Source organism: Odontesthes bonariensis, chromosome 19 (assembly GCF_027942865.1).
Source record: "Odontesthes bonariensis isolate fOdoBon6 chromosome 19, fOdoBon6.hap1, whole genome shotgun sequence".
Taxonomy (NCBI): domain Eukaryota; kingdom Metazoa; phylum Chordata; class Actinopteri; order Atheriniformes; family Atherinopsidae; genus Odontesthes; species Odontesthes bonariensis.
The window spans coordinates 9,904,530-9,925,467 of record NC_134524.1 but is presented as its reverse complement, the minus strand read 5'-3'; the positions used below and the strand labels follow the sequence as shown (position 1 = coordinate 9,925,467).

At 41.4% G+C, this 20,938-nt stretch overlaps 1 protein-coding gene across 3 annotated transcripts in view; it reads left to right on the top strand.

Annotated features, from left to right (window-relative positions):
* arap2 (ArfGAP with RhoGAP domain, ankyrin repeat and PH domain 2) overlaps positions 1-20,938 on the top strand; it is a 132,043-nt gene that overhangs the window by 100,111 nt on the left and 10,994 nt on the right. For all 3 annotated transcript variants that reach the window (XM_075450614.1, XM_075450613.1, XM_075450615.1), the window contains exons 19-28: positions 6,245-6,308; positions 6,829-6,992; positions 7,475-7,687; positions 7,941-8,046; positions 9,816-9,963; positions 11,581-11,658; positions 16,346-16,420; positions 16,884-17,001; positions 19,539-19,667; positions 20,719-20,852. In XM_075450614.1, coding sequence (XP_075306729.1) covers positions 6,245-6,308; positions 6,829-6,992; positions 7,475-7,687; positions 7,941-8,046; positions 9,816-9,963; positions 11,581-11,658; positions 16,346-16,420; positions 16,884-17,001; positions 19,539-19,667; positions 20,719-20,852 — 1,229 coding nt within the window. The remainder of the gene's footprint in view (positions 1-6,244; positions 6,309-6,828; positions 6,993-7,474; positions 7,688-7,940; positions 8,047-9,815; positions 9,964-11,580; positions 11,659-16,345; positions 16,421-16,883; positions 17,002-19,538; positions 19,668-20,718; positions 20,853-20,938) is intronic.

Below are 20,938 nucleotides of genomic sequence, written 5' to 3'. Positions count from 1 at the left end.
ACCACTTCCTGTATGTGTACACTGCTGGAAAAGGCTGAAAAAGCAGCCCAGTGTTTGCCCCAAACCACTTTCCCAACACTTCCAGTTTCCCAGCGTGAGTTGGGTCCGCCTCTGTTGCTGAGTAGAAATAATTCAGATTTTTCTTTTGTCTTTTAGAAAAATCTAAGATACAAAACACAAACTATAATAACTAAAACCATAACTTTTATTTAAAAAGTGTGTGAATGCATCCTTTACTGCGCACAGAGCACTTGTTTAAAGGAGGGGTGTCTGTGCTAAGATAACCTGCTCCTCATCTAATATGTTTGTAGAGCAGCCCCATTGTTGGCCGTCCAGTTAAAACTGCACTGCAAACAGATATGAATGCAGATCCCTGCAGAAGCCAGGCCGGCATTATAAGTTGACTCGTCTCAGTTTTTGGACCCCTCGTGGTACGAGCAGACACAAAAACACCAGTAATCCTCTAACATGATGCTATTCTACCTCTAATGGAATCCAATTCAACAGAACGGAATGAAAAACTTGAACTCGATTCAACGAATTCTTCAGCGCTTTATTTGTGGGAAGTTGGGCGAATTATCGATTATTTAGAGGCAGAAACACTTAGATTAGAATAAAAACAAAAGCTCGGTACACCTGGGATCTCTGTGAGCTGCTGCAGTTTACTACAGCAAGACGTCCCTTTAATAGCTGCTGTTGACCTTTTAGAAGGCGACAAATCAGATATTCTAAAGTCTCTCGGCCTACGAGCGCTCTTGCTATCTTTTTTTCACTTGACAGTTCAAATGGTCAGTGGCAATAATTTCACAGCGGATGTGTTGAGATTTCCGCCTTGTTAACTTTCACAGTATTTGTCCTATTGTCTCTGGGAGTAGTTACGAATGCAGGCCTCGTACCGCTTGCATTCATAACTCCTTAATGGTGTCAGAGGCTCCTTGCAAGCGACCGGTGTCGGAAGACGTCTCGGCTTCTCACATCATTACGCATTTCAGTTGGAACGCCGCTCGAACCGGCTCGCCTGGAATAGCAAGGAAAACATATGAGAAGATGCGAGCAGGGGTCAATATCACATCGTGCTTTGACAAGGAGTCGTCAGACGGAAAGGGATTCAGTTTGGCCAACGCTGGCCGGAGTGACAACATCATTTTAGAAGAGGTTAATAGCAGTTCATGGTGGAACCATATTTCCACATTACTGGAGTTATTTAAAGTCTGGGAATGTGCCAGAAAGAGTGAAAGACTCTGAAGTTGGAGCATACTTCAGCAGATGATGAAGAGTTTTGAAGATTTCAATTGATTGCACCAGTGTGATGTTCAAACAGAAGGAGCAGAGAATCAATGGATCTTTTTAATCTACTTACAGCTCGACATGGATCAAATCGCGCTAAGTGCCGCCCCATCTTCTCACCTGGGGCGGGATAAAGAACTGCAGCGGTGTTCATTTTTATTCCCAGTTTTCACAAACCATATTTGTCACAGCCGGGGAGCCGCTGGTGCCAGAAGGGGAGTGGGTTTTGTCAGGGGGGGGGGTGGGTTGTGGAGCACTAAAAGGATCGCTTTAGGATTCGCAGTCTGTGACACGGGATTAGCTGTTATTTTCTCTACAGTGACACCGACACATGAAAGGTGCCCCCTGTGTCGCACTGAGGGATTAAATAAACCCACTTTTCAATTAAAATCACTACATGTTCCCAACATGCTTCACTTCAGACTGTGTAAGGCGTTTACTTCAAACTGTACGGACGTACTAGGGTTTCTTTTTTTCTTTTTTGTGGCCTTAGGATTCCAAAGATTCAATCATTCTGCCACTTCCAATTCATATGTAAATGCTTTTTACATTGAGTGTTAAGCAGCTCTAATCTGACTTTTATTCATTTTATTCTTCATTTTCTTGTCTGTCATTCACCCTGACTCAACTTCACCCAATGATGATAATTCATAATATCTACAGTGCCATTATTTTGTGTTTAGACATGATTTTGTTATCTTTGTCAGCTGTTCAGTTTAATTTATCTCGACGGCAAACTTCTTTGTGGTTTCCGACAAACTCGCGAGTTAAATAAAAGGAGGAACCCTCTCCCTAAAGAATGGGAGCACATTACCTTTATATTCTCAATATTGTGTAATTGAGAGGAGACTGATCGTTTTGTCCTGTCTTGGGTAAAGGTGAGACCCAAAAGTAAGATGAGGGGAAAAGAATTGCAGAAGGAGCTGGACAATCATTAACTCGTCAGAAAGCACAAATCTGCATGCATCTGGAAATGAAAGCGCATTAACTTTAAACGTGTTCCACCTCGATCTGTCTTACAGCGGTCGACTCGGGATAAGAACGTGAATCCCACTGCTCTGCTGAGGATGAGAATCAGCCAAAGACTGCAGTCCAGCGGCCGCGTTGGCCACATTTCAGTATGTCCACGACGAAGTTCATTCATATTACATTTAGCAATCACGGCTAACCCGTTCAAAAAGAGAAGGAACGGCCACGATCATTTATGTTCAATTGGATGTCGATTTGGATCGGGGTGATATTTTTCCGCTTAATGCCACAGGCTGCACTCGCACAATACGCAAGATAATTTTAATAAAACCAGTCCGGTGTAGATAAATCTGAACAATGATCTCGAGTGCCTCAGTTGGTGCCAACCACTTAAATCCCAATTTTGATTATTCTTTCTTTCAAATGGGTTTTTACAGATAAAGTGTTCGATTAAAGGTCCTCTGTGGAATATTTGAGCTGTGGGGCAGTTTTTTTAAGTGTTCAGTAACCTCGTGCATTCACGCAAAGATACAAATGTGATAATTGGATGGTAAAATGATGCAACACTGATGGATGATGAATGAACAGAAAAAGCTGAAACCTTCGCTCAGGGCCGGTTTTTGCAATGGGCAATGTGGGCGACCGCCCAGGGCGCATGAGCGCCCTCAAAAAAAAAAAAAAACGCCAGTGACTCCAGTTGATTGACGGGTGAATGGACGGTGTTAATGGGAAAAGCAAAGGTAATAATGTGGAGTCATCATGGGTCATCATCATGGTAAAAGACCAAAGAAGCCATCTGGTGCCCAGTTTAGAAAGAGAAGAAAAGAAGAAGAGGAGAAATGGGCAAAACATAAAGGGATGCAGATCTCTATGAGTGATGTGATTTAATTTATTTGCCTTTTTTTTTGCCGGGGTAAGTCTTTTTTGGGGGGGGGGGCAAGGGATGGTTCGCCCAGGGCGTAAATCTAGCCAGGACCGCCTGTGCTTTCGCTGATAGAGTGAAGGGATTTGGCAGTTCTGGTTTGGCTCCCTGAGAGGGAAGGGTCACCTGATTGTTGATTTTTCTTCATCATGTCCCACTGATGACAGGAGGAAGATGACCGCTCGCTGGATGTTAACAGTTAGCAGGAAACGGGGCTCTTTACGACAACCCTCCACAAGGCTCATCAAAAGTATTGCCCAAAAAAAATACCACAAAGCCAAAAACCGGAGTAGCGTTCTTGGGCGGTGAAAAACTCTGAATCAACCTCATGAATCCACCGCCAGTCAGACATTAGTTGAGCTTGTTATCACATCTGCACGTGTCTTATCCAACCCGACCAGAAAGAGCCGCTGCCATGGCAGAAAAACAACGAGCACAATGTGGGGAAAGAAAGAAAAACACATTTTCCTCATTTTAAGAGAGAAAGCCTTAAAACAAAATCTTCTTTGGTGAGAACAAGGCTGCAGACTTAGTTCCTTATCACGCAAGTATTATTAAGTAAGGAAGAAAAAATTCCACGGAGCTGTTAGATGGATAAAAGAGGATTTATGCGTGTTTGTTCAAACAACTATGACAAATGTTTTGCATTTACCTGATAACGCGGTTAATAAACCTCTCTCAAGTCCATATCTTAGGTCCTTTGCTTTCTTCTCTTGGTTTTTTTTTGGATCAGAATGAAACACTGTGCCCTTGAAAATGTGCCAGACAAAATCAAAAAGCTAACGAGGAAATTAGTTCGAAAAGACTTTTGGGGATTAATTGTTTTTACTGTCTGGCTGAGTATACAAAGAGCTGTGCTGCTCACTTCTTTCTCACATTCAAATGAAACTGTAGGCATTTTCTTTTTTTAAATCTTTGATTCTTTAGTGAGAAAACTAACTTTCTTTCATTAGAAATGAAGATAAACTAGTAGTTACAGTATCTAGGTGGCAATCGTTCTCACTAAGATCGCCAGTTTCAGGCGAAATCCTCCATCTTCTCTGTATTTTTCATCTTTGTATCCATTACTTGAGAACACACAGTGTTCGAGTGCGATGAAAGTGCCAGATGTTGTTGCTAGGAGATTTGAGCAGAGCGTTCTCCTGTTTGTGTGATTGTTGCCATGATCCAAGCAGCTGTTTGAAGCCCCCGAAGAGATTACGTGCAGAGCTTTTTTGAGTCCGTCAGCACAGTTTTCCTGAAGCTTGCGCTCTTATTCCGATTTCAAGAGATTGATTGTGCAGATGACGAAGGTCAGCAGCTGTCTGTTTTTTTTAATGAGTACTGGCTGCAAAACAAGCTTGTGTATTCGAAGTTCGACCATTTATGTAAAAATTGTATACGCATAACAGTGTATGATCTGAGCACCAAGCCTGAATTTGTGTTTCTCATCACAACAAGTTAAATCCATTAAATCCAGGGGAATGCATTTTGTACTGGAAAAATTAAAACATCAAAACCACCCGCAGGTAGAGTTGAAGACCTTGGCTTAACCTGCTAAGGTTGCACTCCTCAAAAAGTGGGTTACCTTAAAGCTAGTTTGTGATTTCCTTGTGCAGACGGCCCGTGTGATGCAAAGCTGAGAAAATGAGGAGCTGCACAAGGAGCACGCCAAGCACATCGATCGGTCTCCTCACACGGCTCAGGATATACCTTCAGAAGCCTTGTCGAGTCCAGTCAGAGCAGATGGTTTAAATTTGCTGAGCTCGGCACTGCTGCATACGACATCATCCCCAATAAAAGGGCTCCGAGCAGTCAGGATGCAGACAAAGAACATCTAAGGGTGTCCTTGAGTGTGCGGCAGCGAGAATAGCATTCGGCCGCACGGAAATTATTTGACTGGTTTTATGCTGCTTTCTCTAATGGGAATAGAGCAGAAGGGATGTTAGAGGAAAGGCGCACTTCTTATCTGATATTGCTTTTTTTTATCCTCAACCCTCATATCCACAGTCAGGTTCTATGTCTTTTTCTCCAGCCCAACTGGGCTATCAGAATCTGTGCATGTTGCAGTGATGTCACATGAATATAGTGATATTAATCCGATCCTCAGTACAAGCGTGGAAGTGATGGTTTGCTGAGGATTTACACATTTTTTGGGTTCGACCTGATGTTAACATAATCATTCTTAGTGGGCTGAAAACACGGGACAGATGTTTACAATAAATACTACTGGAAGGGAGTAAAAACACAATAACCAGGATGTAGCTCTGCAAGGAGTTCCCTTCTATCGATGAAATGCATAGAAATAATTTTATTTATATAAACATATGCTATGAAAAAAACTGGAAAAGCTAAAAACTATACTTGACCGCGTGGCTGTGGCTGTATACCTAATCTGTGAACCAGGGGTTGCAGTTTGGCACAATGGACCTGAGGATACAGAAGCGGGCAGACCCCAAACCGTTAATAATTTGCATGATCCTTTGCAAATCCAGTATTACTAATTCTATTTTCTTAAAGGAAAAAAAAGTCAATCGGCTTGTTCTTGTTCCACGACATCAAGCGTGTCGCGCATTTGTCGTTGCCCTGTGGTGACCCATCTGTGGACTCTTGGTCTGCTTGTCCCCCTCTTTTTTTGTCTAAAATTCTAACTAAATAATGATGATAAATGCATTTCAGAATGAGGTGAGGCACGGCTACTGTTTCAAACAAAAATAGCACAGGAAAACAAGTCTTTGTGTTATGTTTGTTCTTTAATCTGACACGAACACAGCTGTGCGAGATTCAATATCTTCAGATTTATTTTTGCTTTTATCTGTATTGTCGTACAGCTGCTTATGACTCCATTTGGCGTTGGTGCAGCAGACATATTCTGCCTGTCCGGGCCGTCCTAAGAAGGGCTTTGACCCCACAGGGCCACTGCTGTGGCAGTATTCTGGATAAGCTTTAGTGACGGGTTATGAATGCATCAACTGCTGCAATTACCAAACCATTCCCAACTCAGAATATGCTGCGCACAGCTTTGGAGTCTGCATTTCTTTGTGTTGTCTCTTTTATTCTTCAACTCTCTGTCCTTTCTCTCCACAGCTGTGTCCACACACACCGAGGGTGAGGACAAGATCCAAGTCCTTCTGATGGTGGAGGGTGGAAGGTACGACTCGGGGAGAAAAACAATAGAGCATTTGCTAATTGGCAATATATGTGTGCCACAGCAACAGTGTGCATTAGGGCAGTCCTGTTAGCTTTGACTTTGCCTTTTGTCTTGTTAGTCCGAATGCACTCGTGGTAATTAAAGACTCGCTAGACTGGCTGCCTGAGTTGGAGAGAAGGTGTTAGTCGGTTCCACACTGCAGCTCTCACACAAGCTGAGAAATTCAGTCTCGCTTTCAGACTAATACAACAAGACTTTGTGCTTACTCCGCTAATTGCTGTTTGTTTGTGCGTTTTTTGATCAGACCTTGTGGGAAAGCAGCAGTTGTTTATAGATGCGTGCTCTGCAGATGCACTTTTGGATTCCTTTAATCTTGCTGGCTGTTTTTTTTTTTTTTAATGAATAAGAAGTGCGTTTCCAAAAATATAAACTTTAAGCGTTAGAACACAAAAACACCATGTTGTAACTCGATATTATTATGAACTGATATTGCCCCCCCCTCTGTTCTCCTTTTCAACAGAACGGTTTACATCCATGGCTTCAACAAGACGGACTTTGATCTGTGGCACTCTGCCATCACGCTGGCTGCAGGCACAGATGGCAAAGCACTCAGTGACCAACAGCTGACTAAGAACGGTGTCCCCATTATTCTCGACAGCTGCATTGCTTTTGTCACCCAGTATGGTGAGTTACAGTAAATTTATCTCCAGGAAAAAGTTTTAAAAGATAAGTTCTTGGTAAATAATAATCATATTTCCCCATGAGGCGCTGATCCATCCGATACGCTGCGCAAAGACGGGACTCTGCTCCTTTCTAAGGTTTTCTGGCACACTGCAGTGATGTTACCCTCTGTTTATGATGTGGAAAGTGCTGCCGTGTTACTGTGGCACAGCTCCCAACAAAATGTGAACTCGACAGTGAGCGTTGCCATGGCAGTGCATGATTATTCCAAACACTCTGCCTGAAACTGAATCATGGAAAAGAGGGTTAATACGCCTTACGCCAACTCCTTCATCCTACCTGCAATTTGAATAGAAATGTTTTTAAATCCCACGGGTTCCGGTGACCGCGAGGCCGCTCCATTTGCTCTTCCTTCAAAGATGCGCAGGGACAGAAGCGCTCTGCCAATCTCCCATTTATTCACCACGTTCTGACGCTCCTCTCAGGTTTGTGCCAGGAGGGGCTCTACCAGAGGCCCGGCGACCCCGCTCGAGTGTCTCTCCTCCTGGAGGACTTCACCCGCGATGCCCGAAATGTGAAGCTCAGAGAGAAGGAGCACCGGCTCGAGGATGTGACGGACACCCTGAAGACGTTCTTATCCCAGGCGGAGGACGCGCTGCTGACCAAGGAGCTCTATCCTTACTGGGTGTCAGCTCTGGGTACGTGTCATGTCTGTGAGGCGGTGGTGCAGGAGGGATGTCACTTTTGACCGTAGATTCTCGAACCTTTTAGATTAGATAGGCTTTTAAACCGAATTGGCAACCGAATATTTTACTTTAAGTCATTTGTAATGTACAACAAAACCCTCGTTTTTCATTTGTTGCCTTTTTCCCCAAGTAGTTTCTAAATTTACACTTGAAGTCAAATCTGTGTACTTCTCTGCCTGCGTTTGTCACCCGTCTGATTCGGCAGATGAAAAGGACAAGAGGCAGAGAGTGAAGAAGTACTCTACTTACATCGAGAGTTTGCCAAAGATCAACAGGTCAACCCTCGACGCTCTGCTACAACATCTGTACAGGTGTGCACACGCAGGCTCACACACGGGCTTTACACAACAGACGCATTCAGTTGAGTGTGTACAAAGTTCAACGTTAAGATTAGCGTTAAAGTCCTGAAGAGGGCTTTCATTTGTTCAAGTGTGTAACATGTAAAAATCGGGAGAAGAAGAAGCCAAAGCAACACTGCTGCAATGTAGTCGAAGAATAATAAATCAGTGAGCACAACAGGTCCCTAAATACGATGTTACTAAAGCATTATGGTGTTTTATAAGCTTTCTGTATGTATAGATAGATTTCATTAAAGACTCGTAGTCCAGATCACATAGAAAAACAATCAATAATTTAAAAAAAACATTAAAAAAAAATAATAATAATAATAATAAAAACACTCCTAATCTTTTAGGAGGCAATCATACCAATGTTTCCAATATACAGAAGTATATCTTACTGCACTATATTTAATGTTAGTCAACAGTAGGATAATTCTATTATTAGACTCATTTAACCGGCAAATGAATTTATACATAAGCTTCCTTAAAACAGCCATCAAAGAGCTGACATTCGCAGACACAAACAGTTCACTGGCACCGCTCCATCTGGGCTTGTTTAACAAAAGTCTTAATGCATCATTATAAGCCACCTTCAATGTCTGAAGGCTGGCTTTTTTATAATTACACCATAAGTGTGCCGTATACAGTGAGGTACAATATGATCTAAACAAGTTCAGTTTAACTTCATCAGAGCAATATCCAAATTTCCGAACTCGAACATTAGCTTGAGCGTATAACATTTGAACCTGACGGAAAATGTCCACATCAGCACATGACCGAGATATTTTACTTCATTTGAGATGTTCAATAAGATCCCAGACAGCTTAAAATGAGGGAAAATCCTATATTTGTCTTCTTTAGTGCGACGTATCAGAATGACACTTTTTGACGGGTTGAATTTAACATCATGAAGTTCACCGTATACCGAACACACATTAAGCTTAAACTTCTGAAGACCAGCTGTATGTTAATGTGTTTAAAATGACCTCATGGTGAGATATTTAACAAAAACAAAATGCAGAAGCAAGGGGTCATATTATCACTCAGGAGCCCGTAGAACCACAGCTCAGAGTTATTTTTTTTTCCCACTGATGTTTTCGGTCTCTCACATCCTTGTGGAGAAATCGTGGCTCTTTTTTTTTTTTTTTTTTTTTTTTTTTTTTTTTTTTTTTTTTACGATGTTGCTTCAGTTCATTAAGGTTCACAAGCATCGGCTCTCTGAGGTCTCCTCAGGAACTCTGACTGCGTGACCCAGTTTCAGCCAAGCTTTTACCGTCAGACAGATGGCCTCACATTTGACTCTCGAACACTTTGGTATGCAGAGGAGCTCGTGGTGGAAATATAGCCGAACTTTGTTTGAATGGAGTGTAATTAACACGACCAACAGTGCTGTGTAGAAGCTGCAGTTTCAGAGAAAGCCAGCAGCAGAGCCTGGATCCCGTCCTGCTGCAGCATCACAGCACAAAGCCGTTAGCTCCTCCACATCTAATTGGATTAAAATGCAAACACTCTGCTGTCCTCATGTCTCATCCACTGATGCTCACATTACACAGATACCTGCGCTGAATGGTTATGATTTAGCTGCTAATTATGTGGACTGTTTCAGGAAGATCTAATTGTCGCAGGGCTGAGTTTGGCTTCAGAGCTAACACTTGTGCTAATGTGAGGGATTTTTAGAATGACTGTGGAAGGGATGCACATTCAGGGATCCTTTTTAATCGCTTTTCTCTTTGATTCAGGATTCAGCAGTGTTCCCACCTCAACAGCATGCCGAGTGAAAAGCTGGCCTCCGTCTTCTCCTCCTGCTTGTTTCAGACTCGGGGACAAACCCCGCAGGAAACGAGCGTGGTTCACGACCTAATCACCAACTACATTACACTCTTCAGTGTGAGTCAAAGTGGTTTTCAACATTTCTTTTACTATTAGACGGCGTTGATAGGGGTGCGGAACTTTTCCTGACACATTGCGGAAGACAACAGAAAGCCGAGTTGTACTTGGTTACTAAATATGCTTCCAAAAACACGAAAGCTTCCATTTCACACAGAGCATCTTCCATCCCTTTGCCAAACTCTTAACTTTTTGGTCTGGTGGACTTAATGCCTTTAAACTTTGCCCCCTCCCAGTTTGTAACACAGAAACTTTAAGTGTTCATCATAACCCTGGTGACATCATCAATACTTATTTTCTCAGCCTTTACAAAGTTCCATCTGTAACTGCCGTAGATATCAAAGGTTTATCAGAGCCTTTCTGTCTCGAAGAGTAAAACTGGTGAAAATCTCCCTTTAAAAGTTGTTTAATTGAATTTCAAATGATACAAACATCACTTGTGTTGTGAATTTTTTAGTCTTTTGACCACAAGAGCGCTTTATTCATACACACATTCATGCTTTGCATTAAGTGTATTGATTTCCTCATACACACTCGAGGTCGCTTTGTGGGGTCTGGAGAAGGCCGGGGGCCAAACCAACAACACTGCAGTTATCTTGGGCAGCTTGCTCTGACCCCTGAACCACAGCTGCATTATATGGTCAGTAACCGCCCTGTTAAAAACCACTCACAATAACTGTGTGGCTCAGTCCTCAGTGTGAGATCTGTTCGTTATCTGTCCCAGCAAGCCCGCCACAGACACTATTGGTAACTTCTAATGGAATAGGCCAGTACCATCGGTACCAGAGATAAACGGAGAATCCAGATATTATTATACTGCATATCTAAACCAAGCTCTTACTTCAACTATCTGTGGAGCAGAACTCTTGTTGTCAAGTCTCCACAACAGCATTGACTTTGCTGATGTGAGGATGGGCGGGATCAGCGTTGCCCTCGGAGAGCCGTCTGGCTTACGGGATACGCAGCGCCAGAGCGCCGCTAATTCCCCCGCGGAGCGCCCGGATCCCTCCTGTTCACGTGTGAAAGAAGGAATACTCTCTCCGAATCAGTTCGGGACGCCATCATTCGCATGACAAATAGCACATTAAGCTCCACCAATCACGAGCCCAGTGGCAATGAATACACTAACTGTGACATAAAACGAGTGAGACATCTCGCTAATTAAAGTGCCAGTTCTGTGCTGGATGTTGTCGACAGGGCCCATTATCAGGCCTAAACACACACAATAGGTCTGTGAGTACTCCACAATCTTCTCTGCCATGTGTATAAGTAACAAAGCAAATTGTTCTCTGAAAGTGATAATGATATGAATAAAAATGCTGGAATAAGAAATATCCTTCCCCAATACTTTGGAGTATTCACTTGATGCAGAGCTGTGTCAAACATTCAGCCAACTTCTTTCAGCCTTTGCTGAATGGCCCACTCCTACAGCACGTTTTCCAGTCTTTTCTGATGTGCTATGTGTCATATTAAAGTGCCGAAAGTTCCTAGGACTGTCGCAAAATGGCTTTAAGATTCTGTTCATCCTTCTCAAATGTGTTTTTTCTTGATCAGCAAGTTTTTTTCTGTAGCTGACTTCCAACGGCGATGTGTGTGTGTTTTTGGTGCTACCAACAGGTCAATGAGGACCAGGTGCAACAGATGGAGAGAGAAAATGGCTTCATTACACGGTGGAATGACAAGAAGGACACCTCAGTAAGTCGACCCGCAGAGCCCAAATGGAAACGCGTGTTCTGTTTACGTCTGCATGTGTGCGTTGACCCGCCTGCACGCATGTATCAGGGACACAAAGGTGGGATTTATTCGATCCAGATTCCTGTTTTTCTTGCGAAAATGAAGGCGGACGCAGAGAGAGCAGGAGCAGGTGGGTGAGAAAAATGGGCTTTGTGCCCGTTAACCTTTCACGGCAAGTACTTCAACCCCCCTGGATGTCGAGAAAAACGCTTTGTTCCGATAACAGAGGGGGGAAAAATTGAATCACTCGGTGCCACTGTTGTTGGAACCTGGAATAAGTTGTTTATGACTGCTTTCCTCTGCCCCCACCGTCTTCCCTCCTCCTTGCCTGTAGGGTTTCAGAGAACGTCTGCTGCTGTCAGGCGGGAGGGTTAGTCATTGGAAAGCTAGGACTATTATAAAACTGTCAGAGCTGAGAACTGCGATGACATTTATGTTACCGCTCTGAATTTGAAGTTTTCTTTTTTTCTTAGGGTTTTGAAATAGAGAAAACATTAGACTTTTCCAATTAAACAGAGTTGTTTATGGTAATTACAAGTAAGCACAGAGCGCAGTTGGTGGCTTTATTTTAGGGATGATTTAGCATCGAGTTGTTTATCGTAATAACCATTATTTTACTTTATTCGTGTCAGTGTTGATCACTCACTGGCTTTTTCTTGTGCAAGCCATTTAAACGCTAAACGACGTGTCTCTAAGGGTTGGTGAAACCTTTTAAAAACTGTAAGCAAAAGCCTTCCTTTTATTCATGTATTTGAGTGGAGAGGTGCCTTCTAGTAGCTCTCAGCACCTGAAAATATAAAAAAAAAAAAGTGTAAGAAAATGTAGTTTTCCACCCACAGATTTATAAAAGATTGCATTGCAGCGGTTACAGTGAACACATTCAGTTTATTCATAGAGGTATCTGTCTGAGGCTTATATATATATATGCGATCCTAATATGAAACAGTACTCCAGTGCCCTTTTTATTCATTGGGCTGTCTGAGAAAGCTGCAAAAATATTGCTTTTTAGGTCTAGGCTGTTTGACAGAGAGCAATGTGATATTGAGTGTAGCTTTTAGCCTTTGATGTAATATCACGAGGAGCCTCTTTGTAGGATGGCGTTAAATATTAAGAAATGTTCTCAAACTTAATACATTTGTTCGGGGAATTTTTCCCAGCATTCTCCCAGTACCAGAGCGAGCAGTTGTTTCTGGTGCCCAGGGTCTCTTTTACATTTCAGAAGCTATAAAAATGGAGACAAGAGCAGTCAATAAGTTGACCTTGTAAGTTTCTAAATGGAGACCAACTGAAATTGAAGCCCTACCACATATGCAGCCTCATGCCTCTGTCCTGTACGGTGGCCCAGAAGTGCAAATCACAACAGCAAAAGAGAAAACACAACGACATTAACCAAACGGAAATAATACTTTCAAAATAAATTGGCTTAAACAATTTATCAAGAACCCATCTTCAATTTGGAACTTCATACCAATATTGTTCCATATGTAGTATCTATGTGGGGGAAAAATATGTTTGTAGATCAATGACCAAGAAAGAAGCATCTGCTTATGAAAGTAGGATAGTTTTGAGAGGATTTTTTTCAACATTATAATTACAAAGTAAAAAGACATTTTGGCCTCCTAATTTAGAGAAAATTTGGTATGAAGTTATTGGTTGGTATAAAATTATTTAAAGTGTAAAAGTCAAAAAAGTTAAGGCCACCATTATCATATGAGTTCATTATTACTGATTTTTTTTTTTTAATACAGTGGTTTTTGTTCCTCCATATAAAGTTTAATAACATCTTTTCAACATCTTTTGAGATCTTTTTGTTAACATTAAGAGATAAAGCAGCATGTAAGGCGGGATATTCGCATCAAAATATTCCTTAATAGCAGTATGTATGTTGTCACTAGCAGCGCTCATATTTTGAAAATATGTTAACCATAGTCTTTCCGGTTTAAAGCACGGACCAACACCAGTCCAATCAGCGACGATTCATGTCGCCCGAGGGTACCTACCTTTTCTGTTTTGTGATTTGCACTTCAGGGCCACCGTAGTCCTGTGGTATTGCTGAATTAGCAGAAGTTAGGTGAAGTGCAACAGCACAATGTGTTAAAAACTCCAATATTTGCTATAATTCGCTATCATATATTATCTTGACCTCCCCTTTATTATGTGATGCACCTACAAACTAACTTCCTGCACTTTTTCCTTTTGAGGAAGCCAAATGGAAACAGCAAGCTGTTTCCTCTTTGTCAGTTTGATTCGTGACCATGTCAACAGCTATTCAGGTGGCTCAGTGAGGCTGAATGTAGACACAGCTGTACTGTAAGCTAAGTGCTAAAATGCTGAGATTTAGCATTGAGTGATAGCGTGTTTAAAGGATTACAAACGTTCTTAGTATTCATCCCAGTGGTGACATTAATGCCAGTTTCCATGGAGATCCCAGAGAGCTGTTAACAGTTTTAACTCAAAACCACAAAATATAAATGTCATGTTAGCAATAGAGGAATAGCTTAGAAGTCCTGCATAAAAGTTAATGGCGATAACTCCACAGCTGCTTGAATGTTTAGCCTGGAACAGCAAACAGGTGGAGCTTCATATCCAGCTATTTTTAACAATTCAGCCTGGATATGAGAGAGATTTTTCAGAAAAATGAATCTCGGGTCACACTGCTTTTGACATTTACCTGCAAGTGAATGCTCCGACTTTACCGGTTTGCTTCTAAGTGTACAGAGTAAGAGGCGGGGGGGGGGGGTTTGTGGACAGGATGGCTCGATTTACAGTGGGGAGCAGAGTGTATCGGTGCTATAATGAGGTGCGAGGCATTGTAATGTCTTTTAAGTTCGAGCTGCTGCTTTAAAATCGATGCCTGCATTTACAGCCAGGGTGGAGGATGGCTTTAATTAGAGAGATCAGAAAGGCCTTGGTTCTCTTTGGTTCTCTTTATTTCCTGTTTGTAAAGTGTGTCTGATCGTCCTCCCATCACACAACAGCGAAGGGAGAGGATTGGGGGGGGGGGGGCAAGCAGTGCAAGGTGGCTCCATATCTGTCTGTGACATTTTCACAATTACAGCTTTTTGCACCATCGGTTTAGATGACTGTAATTTGTGTCATTTTAGGGCGACAGGAGTCAGGAGGGGCCCCATCCCTCTTATTATAAAACAGTTCAAGCCAGTAATGGACTTGAGTTCTACTGGCCATTAAAGTTCCCAGAAAGAGAGAAAGTAGCTGTGAATTCTACATAGCTTAAAAAGTAAGACCCGTTCTGACAGACAGAATGAGATTCACGGAAACAAGTGGCTGAGATGAGTTTCCTTTGGAGGGTTGCGGGGCTCAGACTTGGAGATGGGGTGAAGAACTCGTACATCTGGAGGGAGAGCCGCTACTCCTCCACAATGAAAAGAGGCATCTAATTAGGATGCCCCCTAGTTGCTTTCCTTTGGGGGTTTTCCAGGCACGTCCAGTTGGGAGGAGACCCGGGGCAGACCCAGAGCACACTGGAGGGATTATGTATTCCTTTTGGCCTGGGAACGTCTCAGGATCCCTCAGGAAGAAGCTGGAAAGTGTCGCTGGGGAGAAGGGTTGTCTGAGCTTCCCTCCTGGACCTGTTGCCCCAGCGACCCGACCTCAGATAAACGGAGGATTATGGATTGATTAATCTTCTAGAGATAGTTTATCTCTCCCACTAGCTTCCAGAAATCCAGATTTAACTGATTTTTTTTTTTTTTAGATTAGACTCTGAGAGAATTTCAGGTCAAATGAATTAAGAAAAGTAGCCATGATTTTCACTGATAAATCAGATATTACTGGTAAGTTTTGCATTTTTCAGAAGAGGGTTTCTACTAATTTGTTGTTTTGAAATGTTTTTCTGAGACTTGCTCTGTAAAGAGCACTCTTTGTGTCTTTGTGAGGCTGCACCAAGGAGGTCATTATCTCACAGCCAGAGAAAAGCTTAAAGTTTAGTGACATTATTTTGGTGTTTCTTCACAACTGGTCTTCTCAAATGTAGCTATTGTTTTCTCACGTTTCCCAAAATTATACACGGCTTGTATTTGAATTACTAGATCCATTTATGTGACCTACTAATGAGCCTAATGTTTTATTTAGTATTTTCTGTAACAAAGCACTTTGGGTAGCCATTATTATACTTGGGCACCCTGCCCAATGAACATATATTTCCTTTTCTGTTTCATCTTTGTTCTCTCAGGTTTTTTGAAGACCTCAGAGAAAGATTATGACTCGTCTCACCATAACGCTTGACCATTTTTCATATTTTTTTTTTTCAGAACTGTTAAACCGATTTATTATTTTTAAACTGACTGAAACTTTAAATAAACACGGTGTCAGTTAAGTCATTGGCACCGCTGTTGTGAAGGTGAAACATTCACCCAGAGCTCCCACCTTTTTTTTTTTTTTTTTTTTTTACACACACGTTCTCTTTATTTAGAGAGGTTTTGCATTCATTTAACACCATCTTGTTTCATTTTCCTCCGGCTCCAAAAGCAACTTCTGGTTCCCTTTAACTAGTTCTCCCACTTTCCTGCATTCAACGTGGAGCTGAAATTTAAATAGAATTTAGTCAAATAAATCCCGCCGCTCTGATTTTTCATTCAGCTGACGTGTTTTTTCTTTATTTCCCATCCTGCATTTTGTTCCTATCCAGTTCTGTCCGGCCGGGGATTTGATCTTCGAGGTCTACCTGGAAAAAAAAGAGCCTGAGCAGTGCTGTTTGATAAAGGTGAGGGTGTGCGCCTGTGTGTATACCCCTGGGTTCTACGTGTTCTGTTAGGAAGGTGAAGCAGGAGAGCAAGGGGAGATGGGGGTTGTGGGGACGCAGGAGTACGAAAGAAGGTGGGTAGAGATGTGGAGGTTGATTGAATAGAGGTGGGACATCTGTGGTCTAACCTAATGGGATTACCGCTACTGAAATTAATCAAAGGCAAACTAATCAAAAAATCTGTTCAAATTGTGTGAGTAATTTTATTTTCTTTAGGTCACAAACTCTATTCATGGGGCTGCAGCAAGGGGCTAAGAATTAGAAAGGAGTGTTCAGCAGCAGCGTTTGACCTTGACTCTTCGTTGCATTTTTGTATTTTATGAGCCCTCCACATGGAATTCCTCAACAAAGAGTTTTTACACACAGAATGTGCTAACTTTGTGTTCTGCTTACTTCTGTGTTTTGCTGGCTGTGTCTGCGGTAGGTCTCTCCCAGTATGCGGCCCTCTGAGCTTGCAGAAACTGCGCTGAGTATGAAGAACGCCACTTTTAAAGCCGATGACCTCTGGACCACCTTTGAAGTCATTGAAAATGGCGAGCTAGGTATGAAGGATTTTCTGGTTCCCTCCAGTCTGCATCCCGTGGATCAGAAAACTACTATTCACCCGTAGCCAGATCATGTTTTGACATATTGGGGCTTTCCATTTGAACACCCCCGGAAGTTGAATTTACGACTTGGAAAAGTCAGAAGAAACTCCTCAACCTCAACATCAGAAATCCAACAGCTGCCACATGCAAGGAAGTGGTGACAGCTGCTGTAATGAGCTGTTTGTGAGCACTTTGGTCAGTTTGTTTCTCGTTAAATCCGTCACAAACCCAGTTTTCTCACACATCTGTCACAGGGCTTTGATTCTAACTTGTTATATTTATTATGGCTTGCTTGGTCAATCCTACTAGATGACCATCTTGCAACTGGAAAATGATCAGCTCTGCAAAGTAGTATCTGAGGGCAGCATTTAGCTCAGAGGTTTGATTTCATGCATGCCATTTGAGCCAGTCGATCACTCAGTCTGATCTGCCATGGGTAACATGTTTTTAGGTGTGTTGATGACATTTTGAGCTCCTACTAACTGCACTGTGGATTCACGGATGTTTCTCCACAACAGCATGTTCTGGTTCCAGCTGAAATATAATTACTTTCACTGTTAATTATCGTCAGTTCATGCTGGTTCATCGTAGGAAGCCCTGCGAACATGCATCTCCTGTAAGCGCAAAGTAAACCGCTACTCTCCATTGTCTTACAGTGTAATCAACACTTGAGTATTTTTCTCTATAGGGCAACGTGTTTTTGTGCACCTCAGATAGGTAAGGCTTTTTACAGTAACGCTCTTGACAAATTAGCGCTCTTTAGAATCCATTTGATTACATTAAAGGCAGATTTTAATCAAGTAGAAAAGCATCTTTGTTAACAAATACTTAAGTCTGAGGGAGCCATATGTTCTGTAACTGAATGGCAACGTTTAAGCCTTGCTAATGTTGTGTTTCCACACAGACATCCCCTGGAAGTAGTTTATTAGTCCATGTTTTTTAGTCTAGAGTCATGCTATTACTGTGCTTTTGTACAGTTAAGTCATGAAGTCATCTACATTTAATGTACCTCTTATTGTAATCTTCAGTTGTTTTCTTTTAATTATTTTCATCATTGAGCTTCCACTTTTATTCCTGACTGCTCTTATCAGCAGCTTTGATTTCAGTACATTTCTGAATACATCGTATAACCTTACACACCTGTTGCTATACAACCAGAAGATGCTATGTTCCCCGTGAAACTTTGATTTCATTAAGTGAAATTAAATGAAACACCCCCCATCCCAAAGTAGTGAAAGTCTTGGCTCTAACTTTCCTTCGTTGTGCTATATATCCAATTAGCGTCACATCACCATTTAGAGTGACTATTCTCATATGATCGCACTTCCTCTCATCCATGGACCTCATGATTAGAAGATTATGCTATCTCTCTAATGAACCAGTGTCTGTGAACGTGGTGGCACACTGAGAAATCACCCGAGCATCATTGGTTTGATGATATGCACATTAATTAATTATCTTTGCCATCATATGTCATAGATTACCTTCATCTTTCTTGCATGATCAACCTAGAGAGCTGACCCAACTCATCTTGCATTAATATGCACCGGCGGCTCATCATGCCTCACACATCTGCATTTGATCATAGAAGAGGCAGGCGAGAAAGGAAGTCAGATTTGTCGCAAAAGCTGTCCCCGTGCGCTCGTCAGTTCAATGAGAGTTTACACCTCACTCTCATGTTTGTTTTCCTCTTCACAAAGTTTCAGAGGACACGCCGTCCTCTTTTAAAAGGGAAAGGTGTGTTGAATACTGAATATATTTGCTGACAGTTCAGGATATTTTCCATTCTAAAATCAGTGTGTCAGAGGAAGAGTAAACAGTCAAGCTATTTTAAAGTCTGAAGCGTGACAGGTTTGGCTAATAAAACCATAAAGAGGGGAGGGAAAGTGCGATAATTAGCCATTTTGGAGGATAGCTCCAAATAAACACTGTTACCGAGGACAATAGGCAGAAAGGGGAGCTGATATTTGTTGGGTAATTAGGAACTAATTCCATATGGCCAGGGTCTGCTGAGATTTTAGAAATAAGATAAACCCACTGCTATTAGTAAGTTATGCCATTGTGTCTCTTGCTACCTCCTTCGGTTATGAAAAACATGGGAGTGTAGAAATGGAAGCATCAGAGTCGGGATGCTGGTACACAAATTATCTGCTTTTTTTTTGGCTGACAGCATGCACCCTGTTCGCCAATTAGGAAGAGATAATGGGTCTATTTTGCACATGAGTGTGTTTTTATAATCGGATCCTGATAGGCTGTAGATAATTTAAACTGCTCTGTGCTGAAAATGGGAGGAACAACAACATAATTGTGTTATTTGGTTACCATGATTTAGACATGCATTGCGTGATGTGGGGCTGTGGATTTGTTTCGGGCATTTAGAAATGATTCGAGGCCACAGGACAGAATAGCTTTGTTGTTGTTGACCACTGCCATCTACAACCACATTTACCTTTTCTCCACCTACTGACTCCAAGTCTGTTATTTTTCAACAGAGCGGCCGTTGCATCATAATGAGAAGATACTCGAGCAGGTGTTGGAGTGGAGTAGCTTGGACTGCCCAAGCTCTGCTTTTCTTATCATAAAGAAGTTTGCAAGGGTCAGAAAAATGGCTGATGGTAAAGGTAGAGTACTATCAAAGGTGCAAAACCATACAAAATGTTTCCTGTTAACGCTGAATGCATACACATATGCATTTGCACAAAGAGCTTTATGGTGTCCTTGTAGTCTCTGTGGGACTACAAAAATTATACTGATTTATTGTCATCATTCTGATGATTTCTTCTTCTTTTTCATTTGAATCTGTCTGCACCGCTAGCATCTTGCCCACTTCTTCTTCAAAGAAAATAAGCATAATTTACTCATAAAATCCTACATTGGAGTTGCAATCATAACCTAAAAATAACATAGGCTGAGATAGTTGGCATTTGCTAAAAATAACTAAAGAAAACAAACTGTGCAAATATTTGATAAATTGCTAGCTGAAAGTACTAAATAACTAAATGTCGTTAGCTAAAAGTAATGTTAGCACAGCAAATATGTTGGCTAAATGTAGCTTTTAAACATCATAACTGTTGTTAATTTACAGTGTTTGATAAACAGTGAACTAGAATACTGGAAATATAAAGATGCAATTAAAATATTTAGCCATGGCTAATTGAGAAATAGATATAAGTCAATTAATGTTAGCTTGAAATGTTAGCTAATTGCAGCTAGCATTTTTTCTCTACCTTTTTATCATTCCCATATAGGCTATAGGGTAATATATAAAATACGCTTGCTAGAAACATCAATAAATTAGCTAATGTGTATGAAAATGTATTACATGGACAATTTACTCTAAACATTATTTGTGTTTTAATAAGTGGTTGAAAGGTCTCAAAATGACTCGAGGGACATGCTACAAAAAATAGAATTAAAAAGTCTCTCTTCACTTAGGATGTGAATGCTCTGAAATTAATGCTAATTACAACCTAAATATATTTAATATGACAGAAATTGTGTTCATGTCCAGTCCCATCCGTCAACTAAACCAGTCTAAGAATTAGCTCAATTGAATATGATGCATTAGGCTACTCTTAAAACATATATTTTCTGAACTCAAATATTAAATCAGTTAAAAGATTGCACAAATTTGTTAATCTTTCAATTAATTGTTTTATTATCGTGCAACAGACCAGAGGCAGTTCATAAAACGTGACTACTTGAAGTTCAGTGATGGATCCTCCAAACTTCTCTCGGGGCACAAGTTTCAGGACAAGTATGTCGCGCTACATGCAGAGAAGCTGCTGCTCTACAGGGATAACAAAGTAAGTACCCTACTTTAGCTTTGGCTTCACCAACTGTCACATTTGCAGTAAAAAAAAAATTCAACATTGGTTTATCTTCCAAATAC